The 16,242-nt window shown below is 42.0% G+C and overlaps 1 protein-coding gene across 1 annotated transcript; it reads right to left on the bottom strand.

Annotated features, from left to right (window-relative positions):
- Positions 1 to 2,517: 2,517 nt before the first annotated feature.
- On the bottom strand, positions 2,518 to 16,242 carry LOC139726878 (uncharacterized; the record flags this gene model as incomplete). The annotated part of the gene is made up of 6 exons (XM_071637871.1): positions 2,518 to 6,303; positions 6,891 to 7,059; positions 9,960 to 10,097; positions 13,801 to 13,944; positions 15,071 to 15,130; positions 16,021 to 16,242. Coding segments are annotated over 6 exons (3,408 nt in total), but the record flags the coding sequence as incomplete, so codon positions are not given.

Below are 16,242 nucleotides of genomic sequence, written 5' to 3'. Positions count from 1 at the left end.
CAACAATCTACACAGCTGAAAAAGATAGCTGCACTTTTGCATAGAAAATGATAAAATAGATAATGAACAACTCACCCTTTTGGGGAAAGTCATTAAAACTTTAAATATTGAGATGGTAAGGTACAACTTCAGTACATCCAACATATATCTGTTTTGTTTAACACATTGAATAACATCAAAATATATAGCCACTGTGCCCACATTAGAAAATAAAAAGGATATAGTCTATACACATTTCTTCATGTACATGTAACAGGTACATACAAATACAACAAGACATAAATCATCTTGCTGCGGAACTGAAGAAACAAAACAACCTTAGCTTTAATATTCAACACATCCCACACAAGTATCGAATAGTTCACCCAATCACAACAAATCAGAACGGGGCAAGAGTAAGGCAAGAAACAGAAAAAAAACAAAAACACATAAAATATAAAAAACTAATATGAGGTTATGTAATGTCTAATCAAGGATTTTACGAATCTGTTTGATGTATCTGAGTTTGGGGAAGTTTGACCAAGTCTTGTAATGCTTCCCTCTTGAGTTAGTCATACTGGCATGATGTCAAGCACCTGAGGGACATGTCTATGCTTCTACAGCCATTTTCAAAGTCCCTCAAGCTGTTGTCGGAACTGCCAAGAAAGCCAACGCTTAGTGTGCCAGTATGAGGGGCCTTTTGCGGTCACCAAATGTGATTTTTTTTCATTCACAAGCTTGAAAGAAGCCTGGCCCATGCTCTACATTGCCAAATAATGCAGTTAATGAATAATTCATTAAATTACTTTGACCAATGGAATTGCTAGATCAGCTGCCAGTACAACATGCATTATGCATGAGGTGAAGTTCTTAAAACAGGGCTTTATTGATTGGTTGTGATTTTTACTATTAAATTGTGGCTGCACAAAAGTAAAACATTTTTGTTGATCAGTCCTCAGCAAACTTTTGGCAATGAAGACATTATTTCGAAAACCCATAATGAAAACTTCTTCTGAATGACACACTATAATGCAATTATAGATTCCTGGATAGTAATCCTCTGTGATTTTAAAATAAACAATGCCTCCAAAACTTGATCAAAAAAATAAAGTGCAGCTTCTGAAGTCAACAAGGAAGAATACAACTCAAATGGGCAATGTAATAGAGATTTGTTAACTGACTCATGGGCGAGGTGAAAAACTGTCTTGCTCGAGAAATATCTCAAGAAATCAACATTGATTAGAGGGACATAATTCTAACCAGGATCAATTTCTGGAAATACCTGCATACTTTCAGAGTGCTACCTCCAAAATTCACCACAACTAAGAAAGAATCTCTCACACAAGCATCCGCTGACACTGGTCATTCCTGAACTGATCCCATAGCAGAGTAACCAGCAACAAAAGATGAACTACATGGTAAGGGACTAATTCTCACGAAGTAGTATCCACAGACTCATCTAGATATTCAAGTAGGGATTTGTAGTATAGCGCCCTCTTTGTCCTGTCTTTGTCAGCATGCAAGAGACTACTATTTAGGGCTCACACCCATAAATATTTCCCCATAGGGACGTGTGTTAAAAATCAAATTTCAAAAAATTCTGTAACATAACTGGGAGAAATGAGGTGTTTCAGCTTCACTAACCTGGATAAGTGAGATATACCCTTTCATCCATCAAATTTTCAGGGTGGATTCTTCAGCCCAAATTCTGTCCAGGGGTCCGCAAAGCCAGACTACGAGTTCTTGTCACTCAAAAAATCACCTATTTTCCGTACACGTACCCAATGAAATATAGTCCCCTCAAATTCCATCAGAAAAGCTTTCATCTTCCAACCAAAATGCAATTTGTAGAGGAATTCATACTCAATATCTCTACAGCTGTTCAGTTTTTTGCCAAACTACATCAATGATTTTTAATTAATTTTTTTCTTCATTTATTTTGGTATCTTTGGTACGAATTTGTGAAGGGACATTCCATTGTATTTACGGGTGTGAGCCCTATAGCAAGATATTTTTGTGGTAAGAAATTTTGTGTATTGGAACTGACGGTCATTTTCACTGCATGCAATTTTTGCGAAGAACTTCAGTGCATCCTGGTTCTCGCAAAATTCGGGAAATTAAAATGCATGTGAACATTTCTGACTTTACAGTAGCCCTCTCGTGGTGAATTTTCATTTTCAGTAATAAAATCAGCTGTTAATTCTCTCTACTGCAATGATAACAAATCACAATCCCATATTTCCCCTTTGGCCTTTGAGGACATTGACCCAACAACCTAATGGCAAAACAGCAATAAGCAAAACACAATATAGCAGTCTGGCCTTATCTTAGGCTGGGATGATATTGACAAGATAGAAGATGCTACAAAAAATGTTAAGACAAACAAAATTGATACATATCATACCTGTTGGGAAGAGACTCGGTCAAAATACCTTTAGAAATTTGAGCACAGAGCTCGGAGTTGTCAATTAGAGTCAGTTTGAAAACATAAATCCTGAATGTTTTAGCTAATTGTAGTTGTTTGAAATCACACTACCTTGCATTATAACAACAACTGATTGGATCACTAAAGTGCTATTGAAACAAGATTGAACTCGTCCATGTTAAAATAGCAAGCATAGCGGAACAGCCAATAAAATCATGTTTTACTCACGAGTGTGGCACAAACCAAGCAAGTAAGTCCATTCTAACCTTAAAAATACACACCATTTCCAGTCACAATTGTAGCTTCTGAGCGAAGTCAAAAGATTTTTGAGTTCCTTTCACAAAATGAAAGATGCTAGCACCATACAAATTACTCTTAATGCAAAAAGAGCAAACGTCCTTTCATTTTCAAGATTTAGCACCGTGTTCTACAATAAAATCATGCAAGAATTTCAGTTTTGTATATTTTGTTGATTATACACTCACATATTTTCTTCAGTGGCTCCTTTACTTGCCTCTCAAATTGTGGTATTTAATATTTCTCAAATTTTGGAAAGCTTCGTTAGGGTAAAAAAAGCTGCATCATGTTAAAAGCTATGCAGAAGCTACTACAATTTGTTGGAAGTAGGATGGTACAAGCATGAAAGATAAATTGCTGTGTTTTATTATATTCTTACTTTAATGATGCACTTTACTTTCATTCCTTTGTAAATAAATTCTTTCCGACAAAAAAAGATAAAAAAAGAACCCCCCTTAGAAAAAAAAAAAAAACTACCCCAAAACACCAAACTCATCTCTTCCCCATGAAAGTGTATCAAAAATGGAAACTCAACTTAGTTACGAAACTTTCACAATTCTGATTCGTAGCATCATTTCTCTTTCAAAATGAAAAAAAAAACAGAAACTTTCAAAATGAAACTTTCAAAGTTCTGATTTGTAGCATCACTTCTCTCTCAAAATGAAAAACCTTATTTTATAGTCATTTTCTCTTGACTGATGAAATAATCATTAAAGGGAAAACCAGCTACAAAAAGGAGCCCAGTAATCGCATGAAGCATCTTTCTTATCTCTATTCATAAGATATTCTTGAACTGGTAGGCCTACAGGATACCACCAAGCTGTTTGTCAAATGTAGATAGGTGTTTTTTACCGAGTCTGTCGAAGAACTCTATGGTGTAGGGCTAATTCACACTCAAGACTTCCTCAAACATCTCTACGGTGGGCATCATATAATGGTTTCTTCATACTCCTCCAAAAGGTCACTGAGGTGGCCCTTTTGGAGAGCATTGGCCAGTGCTTTGGTGGCCACCAGGACCTTCTGGGGCCTGACTGGAGTACTGTGGACAGTCCTGAACGGATGGATTTCAGCGGCCGGTTTCCCCTCGCTCCGTGAAGGAGGAGCCATCTCTGGCTTGGTCCCCTTGGAGGTATTGCTGGCATCCCGGTGGAAGGACCTTGGCTGGGGCGTTGCCCCCGGTAACGAGAGAGGATGGAGGGGAAGGGAGGATGGAGGCTTTGCTGGTCTTGGAATGTGACCAGTGGATGGATGTTGTGGTGCTGAGATGGGGGAGGACCTGTGCTGTGAATTTGGGGGATGAGGAATGGAGGTTGGGGGACGTTGGCTTGGAACAGGGCGTGGTCGTTTTGGGTACTGTCCATCCTGGTACGAGGATGAGCTGATGGAGACCTCACGTGGCCTGCTATGGAAGGGGACTGAGGATGACTGCCGCAGGCTAGGGCCAAGGTTGGTATGGCTTGAGGAGTGTCCCTCATTCTGCCTTGAGGAACTGATGCTGGAAGAATTTGGAGATGGATTAGGGGATGATGATGATGATGACAGTTGATGAGATGTCGCTGACAACTGCTTTCTCCTCGGTGAAGAAGAGAGTGCTGCTGCTGCTGCTGATGATGATGGTGATGAGGAAGGTGGAAGTGAACGATGCTGTGCAGATGGAGGTGAAGAAGTACTTTTTGATGATGGTGGTGATATTGCTAGTGAAGATGATGATGATGCAACAGGTAAGGAATGGGATGCACTTGAAAGAGGAGTCTCACGGAATGTATGGATCCTGTGATTCTCGGCCTCCCTGATCTGCCTGCTCTCATTAGAGTCTCTATCTCCTGAGGCAATTGTCCTCTCATGCCCACCATGATGTTGCCTGGAGCTGTTTGCCAAATCAACTCTCTCTGAGAGTTCATTCATTTCTCTCATGGCACGACCTGGGTTCAACCTCGCATCAGTCTCTTGCCTGATTTGGTGACGGTGCACCATATCATCGCTTTCGACATCGTCGCTTCCCGGGGGATGTCCTTGATAAGGTGGCGGAGGGGATGTCAGGTGTTTCCTCCTGGCGTGATTTGGAAGAGATGTCGACTGAGCAGAGGATGATGGTCCCACTCTATTTCTTGGCCTATATGGGGGAGGGGCATAGGCAGGAATCCTCCGTCCGTAGGGTGGGGGCTGTCTACCCGGCAGACTTCTGCTATCGCGCACACCATCAACCTCGTCACCTGTGTCCTGTCGGGAGTGTTCCCTAGCACTGTGGCGGCCCCCGACAACGTCAGGAAGTCCCATGTGTCTTCCGGCGCTCTCATCCCAACTTCTGCTCCCACTTCTCTCCCGAGGGGCTCTCCTGGCACTCTGCCACTCACTTGTCCACCTTTCAGGGCTGTCTCTTTCCCTATTCCCTGGAGAGTTAGCAGGGTCACGCGATACCACAGAATTTATCCTCTCTCGATCATCGGCTCTAGCATTTGTCATAGATCCAAATTCATGTCCTAGATCATACCTCTCTGGAGAAGACAGAACCTCACCATGTGCAGGTGAGGCATGGGGAGAAGGAATGCTCTCGTAGATGGCTTCTTCCACTGGTCTTCCAGTGTCCACATTCACTGGCAGCTCCGACCTCCAGTTGCTGGGCAGAGTTCGAGATTGGTGGATGTCATCCAGGAACATATCTCTGTTGCCAACAGGCACAGAGTCGTCTAACCGATCTCTGCGGTCACTCTGCGATCGTCGACAGTTTTCCCTGGATGCTGCGCTCTGGCAATTCTCAGAAAGTCTGTTATCCTCGGGGTCATGTCGTTGCGACACATTGGAAGGACCCCTAACCACATTATGGCGAGCATCGTAGGGTGGCGGCTGAGTTGTACGCCTCCTCGGAGAGATTTCCCTTGATGGAGCGGAAGACTCCTGGCTGCATTCAAGTTGAGAATCAGACACTACTGTGACCTCCCTTTCTCTCGGGCCAGCTTCATTCACAGATGAAGCTGCATCATCAGTTCTCCTGTCTACCGGTCTCTCCACACTCTCTGCATCATCCGGTCCTCTCTGTCTGTTTCTGGACTGTCTACTTTGCATCGTGGGGTCTGAGAGACTGTACCGGTGGCCACTTCTCCTGATCTCATCCCGGTAGAGCTCTGGTGGCAAGATGCTTGGATCCTCCTCCACGCCACTTTGGGACTCGGTCTGCGGGGGCTGGTCAGCGCTATAGTTTCGTTGGTGAGCTGAGCGGGCTGTCCAGTCCCTGCCCCCACTCTGGTCCGAACTGAGCCTGAGAGACTGGTGGATGGTGCGGTCCCTCCACCCGGGGTGCCTCTCGTAGCCCGCCGTGGTCGCTGGAGCTGCAAAACTGGCGATGCTGCCACTGCTGCTGCGAGGGCCTCCGGCAACATTGGGATGAGTCGCCGCTGGGGTGCCCGACGGGACTGGTCCACCACGGGCTGGTGTAGGGTTAGTGTTCTGTACACCACCGAGTGCGCCTTGCGACACGTGGCGGGTCACATGGGGTGTGGAGTGCAGACTGGCTGCGAACAGCGTGTAAGGGGGTGGAGGCTCAGCAGGAATAGCTGACGGTCCCATGGCGGCAGCTAGAGGGGTAAAACCAGCTGGCAGTTCGTCTAGAAGAGAAAGGAGACATAGAATAAATAATTCAGCGAACAGATGCATAACTAACAACTTGAGTAACAAAATATCAATAACAGAATGTTATTCACACATTCATTGTAATATATTTTGAGGTACATTTCTTTTCCCTTTTCTAAATGTTGCAAGGCAGGGTGTAGGGAAGGAAGTTTCAATCATACTGACAATATCATTCACACACAACTATCAAGGGAACTGATGTAACACATGAAAATTTACACATTTGATAATTTGACTACATTAGTGTGAACTGTTAAAACCGTTAAGACCACCGTGAGGTCTTGTGTCACACGGAGATACTGTATACGCCAAATATTTTGCAAGGTTTTTATTTTCGCAAATTTCGCGAGTCAGGTGCTATTTGCGAAATTAAAGACACACTAAAATAATGACTCTGATCCGGATATGAATGTGACATCCGAGTATACATTTCTCCGTTCAGTACAGTACTCCACGATTGCGAATGTAACCACTTGCGAAATGGAAGTCACGATTCGCAAAAATTTAGACTCGCTAAATATATGGCCTATACAGCACTTTGCCGAGTACGTAGGCAACTCACCGTTGACAAGCCCGATGTTGGTGTAAGACGGAGGGTCGAAACTCCCCGGTGAGATGGTGTTGATGAAGGAGACCTCGTGGAATGGCGAGGTGGGGTAGTTGTGGTGTTCATCGTACGACGGCAGCTCCAAGTTTTCTGGGATGCCATCGGCAGGGTTTGGGCGTGGCTCCTAGAGGCAGACACAAAATTGGTATCAGTGGTAAAGCACACTTAGTTTTTATTTAGCGGGAGGGGCATAGAAAGAGTGGCTGGCTATCATATCCTAACCAATTTCTTTTTTTTTAATCCAAAGGTATTGATCATTACAATCCTCCACAGTAACCATCATTAATTAAAAGAAATATGGGGATGGGTTGATGGACAAATACTTTACTATTCCTCTGCAAAAATACAAAAAACTATCAAACAACCCTCCCTCCACATCCTGGATCCCATGTTAACTCCCAATTTGATAATTAAAGCAATGTAGAACGTCATCTGTGCAAGGGCCGGGTAAAAAAACAACAACAAGAAACAGGTGGAAAATGGATTCTTATCAGGTTTGGTGGGGGGGGGGGGGGGGGGGGGGGGGAGAGATGCTGGTATGAAGGGCTGGTAGTGGATCCTGCCTATCTTTCATCTACAACAGTGGCGGTGCCTTCGTCTTTCTGCTAGCAATTAAACTGTATGCCTCTAAAATGGGGACTGCAGATAAATTTACACATTGAACCACACAAGGCCACTCCAAATATATTCTTTTTTTTTGTGATCAGTTGAATACGAACTGAAGGACAAATTTTTGTATTTTCTCACATTGCAACACCTGTACCAAATGACCATAATACTGCTTTGCCTACTGAAAATATTGTCTGCATAGAAATAAGGTAGTAATCTTGGTTGAACCAACATCATTACTTTTCTCCTATTAAAGAAACGTGCTTGCGTATTTCCTAATTATGTTGGAAAGGATGCTTCCCTTGATCAATTTCAAGACAAGACTTTATCCATTTTTTTTCCCTGCTGACTATGATTACTTAGTTAGTCATTACTCTTCTCAACAACAAGCAATATTGATCGAAGAAAACAAGAGCAGTTTGAAAGGTTTGGCTTCTTTCTGGCATTCATTAATATCCAAATCATACTTGTTCATAATACGAGAAGGAATTTTTTCCCTGACTAGTTAATGGATTTTTTTTTCCCCTTCTACCATACCCAGACACAGGTGACACTTCCAGAATGAAATTTTACTTCACAACTGTAGTCTTCTCATTGTCATTTGATGTAAAGCCGACAAGGCGTGATACGGGACACCGGTATACGTAGTGTTTTTATAGCGTGAGACGCCAAATGAATCATCATCCCATATCACGCCTGCGCTGGCCCGAAACAGAAATGAAATACAAACATCATCCCACTTCCAGTTCGTTTATCTGGAGCGCGGTTCATGTCCCTTAGAGATCATTTGACTCTTTGGGGAAATCAAGACTTCGAGCCCTAAATATCTCACAGTGATGCGGAGACATGAGAAGATGAATATCAGTGGGTGATGGCACCTTTTAGACAGCTCATCGCAACTTTAAAGACGTATTAAGCGTTCCTCAGGCTGTATCCCCTAAAGTAGTCTAACCTAATTCATGAATTACAAGACAAATATGCTGTCTGTTTATTCTCCTGTCCAGATCTGTGACACGAAGACCTTAGCAAACATGAATCATTTTGTCCAAGGTATGTTTATCCATCAGGCAACGTTTCCCTTCATTTTTTCTGTCAACGATATACGGAGATTAAAAGAGACAGAAAACGGATGCCATATGCAGTATTCTTTTAGACTGTTTTAAAACAAGGAGATAAAAACTGCAATGTGACCCAATTTTACACAAAATTTATGGTAAGCTCTTTTAAAGAGTGCAAAAAGCAAAAAGAAAAGTAGGGCAATATACTGTACAAATCAACCTACTACAGCAGAAATCAACCTCATAACAAAACTGCATACGCATCACACAACCAGATAAATGTGTACTTTTACGAGTCCTGAAGGATAAGCACATTTTGTCAATTACTCTAGTGACTACTCTATTTGTACCTCAAGGAACCTTTTACACTAGATGTACACGCAGATGAAGTTTTCTTTCTCTCAAATCCTTCTGCCAACACGTTAAGAGGGAAATTGTTCATTTCACTCCTAATGATCACTTTTAGGGACCATGAAACTGAGTGCTGCGATACTAGTATGAGATTGAATGACTGGCCATTAGAGTGACCGTGAGGCTTTGACGAGTCACTACCCTTGGCCCACTTCACGCCGTGGCTGACCGTAACATCCTGTGGGATCCTTGACCATCCAGATAAGGCAACCGGAGGTTGGTCCTATGCTTGGGTACTGTGCTACTGACCTGCACAAATCCTTTCCGTATTGCACGTTCAGCGCAAGAAGGCAGTATACTATGAGCTAATCTCTTACGTCACATTGAACGTGAGAATGTGGAAAAACTTCAAGATACGGCCCATGAAGTCAAACTTCTTATGACTGATGTGACCAAGTATGATTGTATCAATGGTACTGTGTTCATGGGAAAGAGAAATGTGTATCTCCACCAAGAAGATGCTAAACATTCACTAGTTAGTCTCTCTATACATAGGGCCCAAAGTTCAATTACATTGTACTTTGAACTGCTTTGGTGCAACAATCCGTGCTCACAGTCATGGGATGTATATTCAACAAGGCGCAACATAATCGCTTGCCCGATTGCCCGGGGCAAGTGAAAATCAAAGTCGGGCAAGTGTGTTGGAACAATGACAAAAAATGCTTGCTTGAATAGGGCAAGCAAAAAATGCTTGCTTGAATAGGGCAAGCAAAAAATTTTGAAGACACCTTTTTTTTTTCTTTCACTTTATCCCCCCTATGGCCCATGAAGTCAACCATACAGAAGCCCTAAGATAATGACCACTCAATGATGCAATGCACTTATAACTTCATTTCAGCAACTTCTGCTTGCCTGACTGGGCAAGTGGTTAAAAAAAAAGGCCATGTAGCACCCTGTACATCATTCTATATATATATATCACATGTAAAGGTCAATGAACTCTCACCCTTGACCTCGCCCGCTGTTCTTCCCCGGGGTCCCTCGTGCACGACCCGTAGCACATGATCATGAACATGACGAGGCTGACGACGATCTCCCCGATGCCGATGATGACCGTGGTCAGTTCGATAGCGAAGCGCGCCCCCTGGATGCAGACCAACGAGGAGAAGGTGGGATATGTGTTTATGGAAACATCATGACATATAAATACAAGATGGTAGCCTCTGCCTTTAATAGTACTGGAACTCATAAGCTTCAAAAACTATTTCATCATTAATGTACTAAGCAAGCAAAATGTGCTAAAGAAAACACGCAACAAGAATTTCCATGGACACTGATGTAGGTTTGCAGGACTGGTATGAATAAGTTTTCAGTTAAGAAAAATAGCCAGTGAGTGATAAGCGATAAAACTAAATTGTACATGTGCCATGATGTCTCTATGTGTATATGATTATAAAAGATAGCAAGTTTAGCGAAATGTTTGTTTGTGTGTTTGTTTGTTTTTTTTTCAAATGGTCCAAGAACTATGTATCTGGGTCTGTATTAAAGCTTTTATTTCATAAAAGAGAAAGAACAAACACAATGTTACCTTCTAGCATGAGAAAACAAGTTTATGTGGGAAACATATCTCAACATCAAGTTCATCGTCAGAAAGTTACACTTAATGAATTAAACAGGAAAAATGACTGCAGAAATTCTGAGAAAATGGGAAAATATTCATGAAATATTCACACTGCTCCATCATGAATAAAATGTCCACATTTTTCTTCCACACAATTTCTGTCATGTTTGTGCGATATCAGATACAAGCATTCATGAAAATGTGATGGAAATTTGATGGGCTGAACAAGGACATCTACCACCTACAAAAACATATACGATGTATGACCTAATCATACATAAACTGGGTGCTAATTTTGGATCAATCACTTTGTGGTTCAATACCAAAAGTTATCCCAATGCTACTCATACAATGTATCATCACACAACGGAAGAATTTGTCCATTATTGGTACTTTTTTTTCTTGAATATTTATCACCCCTGATCAACCTTGGAAATCTTTGATTACACTGTGTTCTAATCCGCTTTCATTATCATCCTTAGTACATGTACCGATGTACCTTTCTTTCCTGACAGAAAAAGAAGAAATGAATAGTGAACATGCGTTTGTACAAGGTAATTCAGTTTGCCAGATATATATTGCACATGTATACCATTCTGGCCAAAACAGCTCTGCTTAATGACGCTAAAAAGCTTCCGAGAAAAAAAAAAACTGAAGTAAAAATTTGGGTTCTTTTCAGTTTATGACAATGACTTTGAAAAACGGAAGCACTGTCACAGTTGATGCACCGCTGCACTCGACTAGGCATGCGTGTCCGCATTCATTCACATACTGTCATTGTTGTGTTTGGGTTTTTTTTTTTTTTTTTTTTGGGGGGGGGGGGGTGATAAAGTGGAATTCGACAGATTATTTTTGTATTTCATGTCATCTCTGCTGACAAGTCATAGATTATACGATCAGATTGCTCTGTCTGCATATAGGACTTGATACAAATCGTAACCCGTTGAGGACGGACTGATTTTGCTACAACACGCATATCCCATAGATGCTTGCCCGAGTATACTCGGCTCGGGACTTGTCCTCAATGGGTTAAGGCAGACATGTACATTGTATGTGTGTGTGTGTGTGTGTATGTGTGTGTTTGTCTGTCTGTCCTTTAAGGAGCTAACGGTCAATTTCCTCCCCCTCTTTGCCATACATGGAAACGACAATGGTGTTGCTTTGACACCCCTCTACACAGGGTTTCACCATGTAACACACATCACTCTCCCTATCTTTGGTTCCTCAATGTACTGTATGTGCCTGGTACAAGCCTACATGCGGGGCTGCCAACATATACTCATCAAATTCAGGGAAGTTTCATCTTAATATCTGTGCTTTAACACACTTCTCATTGGGCAATGACAATTCCCAAATCAGAGTAGTCTTTATATTTGCTCATAAGGATGTGAAGAAACAGATCATCCTGAAAAAAAAGAAAACTTTATAGTTCTGTATTTCTGTCTTGTACATGTATGTCCCCTACACACTGCAAGACTGGGATTTGGCCTTAGTATTCAATAACCCATTGAGGACAGACTAATTTTGCTACAACACGTATTTCCCATTTTCTACACACACACACACACACAGTCCCCTCCCCCACCCCTCCCCCGCCCCTCCATAATGAATTCTCACCGCAGGTTAATGCTGTTGCTGGGGTGACAAGACCATGTTTGGTATCTCAAATTTTGGTGAAAATGACTTTTTTGGATTAACGGTCAAACAAAGTGATGTCCTACCCAGATCCTAGCCGTCTTACCCCCAAAATGAAGCCACCACAGCACGTCAAAGGAAAGACAATGCCATTTGATATCATAGTGCTTTGGCTGCCCCCCTCACCCCCTCTTTTTGCTCTCCTCACAAGTAACATTTTGCAGATACAAGGTCTTGTCGCCCCACCAGCAACGATTATAATACTTCATAATAATATGGCATTAAAAAAAAAAAAATTCCATGGCTCATTTTCTTGGCTATGAGTAGCCACTCAATAAACCTCAATAAACAAGTCAACTGAACACAAACCCGACTCCTGTAAAACAGCAATGCATTGCGTATGATCTCAAAGGGGGCTATGACTAACACTGCTTCTTGGCATTGGATCATAATTTTGAATTCCATGCCTGGCATCAGGATCTCAATTGCAAATTTGACCACTTGGGAAATTGTCTTAAAAGTCCATACTTGCATATTAAGATTTTGATTGCAAAATATATGGTGTGCCCAGTTGTACCAATCACGGCTGGGTTCATCCCCTTCCATACACTTTAATCCTTGAACCCTCCTCATAACCAACCAATCTCATGCTCTGGTACTGAGAATGGGAAGACCCCATGTCAATTTCCCTCCTGGTGTTGCTACATGCATCTTTCAGTGCTCAATCTTCATGGAAAAGACCTTGGCATCAACTCGTACATAAATCATTATGAACGTAGATTAAAGCTTCTTACCTCTTCATCTTTATAATCATGACTTAAACTTCTTTTATTGATGCTTTGAGACTCCACGCTATGAAAGCTAAATTATGACCTCACCTTGTGAGTGTCAACAAGTAAAATACATGCTCGACACCCGGCAAGGCTGGTGTAAATTGGATTTGCACCTATTCTACAGCTTCATCCTTCCTTTACCAGAGGGAATGCTTTTCAACACTCTTGGTGTAGAGCACATAAAAGTCACTGTGTGATATAAAATCGTCATGTACCTGATGACATAACACTAGGACAAGACACTACACGATGTGTCGTCATGCCGTTGGACTCAGATAACCACATGTGAAAGAGACAGTGATATTTCATGCTAAGGGAAAAACACAAACTTGACAGCTCAAGTCCACAGTGTGCTCCATAAATTAATTCCCTGATCATCACGGAGATACAAATATCTCTTGGTTCACAGAAACAGCAACACAGCAGTTCTTACTGCTCCTTCTACTGCTTAATATACTGTTGCAATGAATACATTTCTGGTGTATCTATATCTATCAATCATATCTACCACCATAACCTGACCTACTTATATTTACTATCTCCATAAAATGTACATCTTTCATTATTGTAAACCCTTTGAAGATGGACTGATTTTTCTGCAAAAAACATTTCCTACTTACCCTAACTGGAGTATACTCCGGACTAGTCTACAATGGGTTAACCAAGTAAAAATAAACCACAGATTAAAAAAGAAAATCAAACAAATCATCAATGAACACATAATCCTGAATGTTTTCAGTCAATATATTTTCCCGTACCCTGACGGCGTTGCACTCCGCAAACACGTTTGGCAGCAGCACGCACTGGTACTCCTGTTCGGTGGCAGCGCCGATGATACTGAAGACGACCAGACCCAGGGCAGCGAGGGAGCCGATGAGGCAGCCAATGAAGTAACACTTCACCTGCAGGTGTCAAAGCAAAGAAATAAAGCCAGCGATGGGTCGTCAAATATAATGGATATTACAGGTGCCTGGTGAATGCACTTTGGTATACATTCTGTCCCATGGAGGGGAGTGGGGGGGGGGGGGGAGGGGGAGACACCAGTGCACTGTGTGGGGGAAGACTTTTTTTTTAAAGGGTTCAAATATTGACAGATAATTTTAACGTAGAAATTAGTCCTTTGCAAGACATTTGCAGTTCTCTCTATAAAGTTCTCCTGATGGAGGCAAATTTTATGTCAAACCAGCATGTGGCAAATTTTATTCGACACCAGTGTGTTGCAATTCTTTGCAGAGATTCGCTGCTAATGATGGCCATTAAGAAACGAAGAGGAAAGGATTCTCAGCTTTGATTCTGTGCAGAAATTGACAGGGTAACTAAAACTTGCTACTAATAAGCTAAACTGAAAATAGATATCATGTACATCTGAAACCATATGAACAAGATTCCTTTAATATTTTTCTACCCCTCTTATGGCATGGATATGTTGCATACATTTAGACAAAATCCAGTGAACATGTGTAGTACAATATGGTGAAAGCTACACCTCAACAAGGCAGATAGACAATTGACAATGTGCGGCAATTCAGGAAATAATATTTTGGGTTATAAATTGAGGAACCCTCATTTTGAATGAAAGACATGACCTGAAATGTTCAGGCACACATATAGAAATGAGAGATGCAGTAAGAAAATCTGATTCATCACTTTCATGGATCAAAACTTAATAATTAATTTTCCAAGGCCCATGTGCTGTAATTCTAAAGCCAGTGAATGTTGTTCTCACCGAGCGAATTACTGACGGACGGCTGCAATATATCAACTATTTTTGTGCATTATGCAACTATAACAGGGATGCCAACCTTGGAAACAGCACAGCAGTATTCTGAGGGCTAAAAAGGCATATTTTTGGTGGAAAAACAGCACTTATGCACTCCTACAATAGACATGTGTAGTATTAAGAACAATTTGGCAAAAACAGCGTTTCCATGAAACCTACAGTATTATGGCAAAGAAACAATATCAAATACTGCAACAAAAAAAAAGTAAACGTTGGCATCTCTGCTGTAGTAATGACATCACACTCACCAGGATTTTCTTATGAGGCCTCTTGATGGCAGTATATCCAATAATTCCTATGAGCAGTTCCTGTGGAATGACAAGAAAATAAACAGAAGTAACACAAACTGTACTTCATACCTATTGACACATGCTCACATTACACTGCGTATGGCATGGGGGGGGGGGGGGAACTGGACGAGACTCCCTCCCACAATTCTTACTGTGTGTCAATATATCATGCATCATACACAGGCCTTTAAATTGCATGGGGGAAGAATTTAAGACAATATATGTAAATATTTGTTCCCTTTTTTTTTTGGGGGGGGGGGGGGGTTAAAACGTGATCAGTTTGATCAGTTTGAATTCCTTTTTAAACACTACTGTATACTGATACATCTATGGCATGCAGCATTCACTTATTAGTAACCTTGTGGTGGATGCCTCTACTGCAGTACAGTATGAATAACTAAAAACAGGTTCAATCATCAAATATGGTGTAAAATGCTGGCTTCTCCATGAGAGGCATGCACTTACCTTTAATAAAGCATGCTACAAGAAAATGACTATCACAGTACAGTACATCATGGGTAGACTAGCCACTTGGACTATGACAGCTGGGTTTGTGAGTGCAAGTAGCATTTTAATTATAATGCGCTGCTGATTCTGTGTACAGTGTATCTTTAATTTATGCCACAATAACTCTACTGCAATGCAAACTGCATTCCCTACTTGAAATGGAAGATTCCAGCCGTTGACAGACATGCTGTTTATAGCCCTACTCTGCATTGATATCCCATTACACACAGAAGTGGAAAAGCATTCTGTATGATCACTCAAGACACCCGGGGAAAAGTAGATTATCCATGATGTGATACGAGGGCCAGGCGAGCCGAGGATAGCAGAGAGATCAGCTCCCCCCGTGAGATGCTATAAAGAAGATGAAGGATGATGACAGACAAGGCTCTAGACTGGCTTACCATGGCCCCGACGATGACTGGTATGCACAGGTACGCCATCCAGCAACGGAAGGCGACGGAGAGGATGCCCAGCAGGGCACAGCCACAGCTGAAGATGACCTGCATGATGACGAAGCGGGCCACGGGCTTGGGCAGGCGCAGGGCGTTCAGCTTGAAGGAGCCCTGTCGGATCTGGAAGCCACGGTCGTGCGAGCGTGATCCTCCCCTTGCCTCCTCCTCCTC

This window comes from Diadema antillarum, unplaced genomic scaffold (assembly GCF_040938485.1).
Source record: "Diadema antillarum isolate AM-2024a unplaced genomic scaffold, OU_Dant_1.0 seq00000103_RagTag, whole genome shotgun sequence".
NCBI lineage: Eukaryota > Metazoa > Echinodermata > Echinoidea > Diadematoida > Diadematidae > Diadema > Diadema antillarum.
The sequence above is the reverse complement of the archived record's forward strand: the minus strand, read 5'-3'. Positions and strand labels throughout refer to the sequence as shown.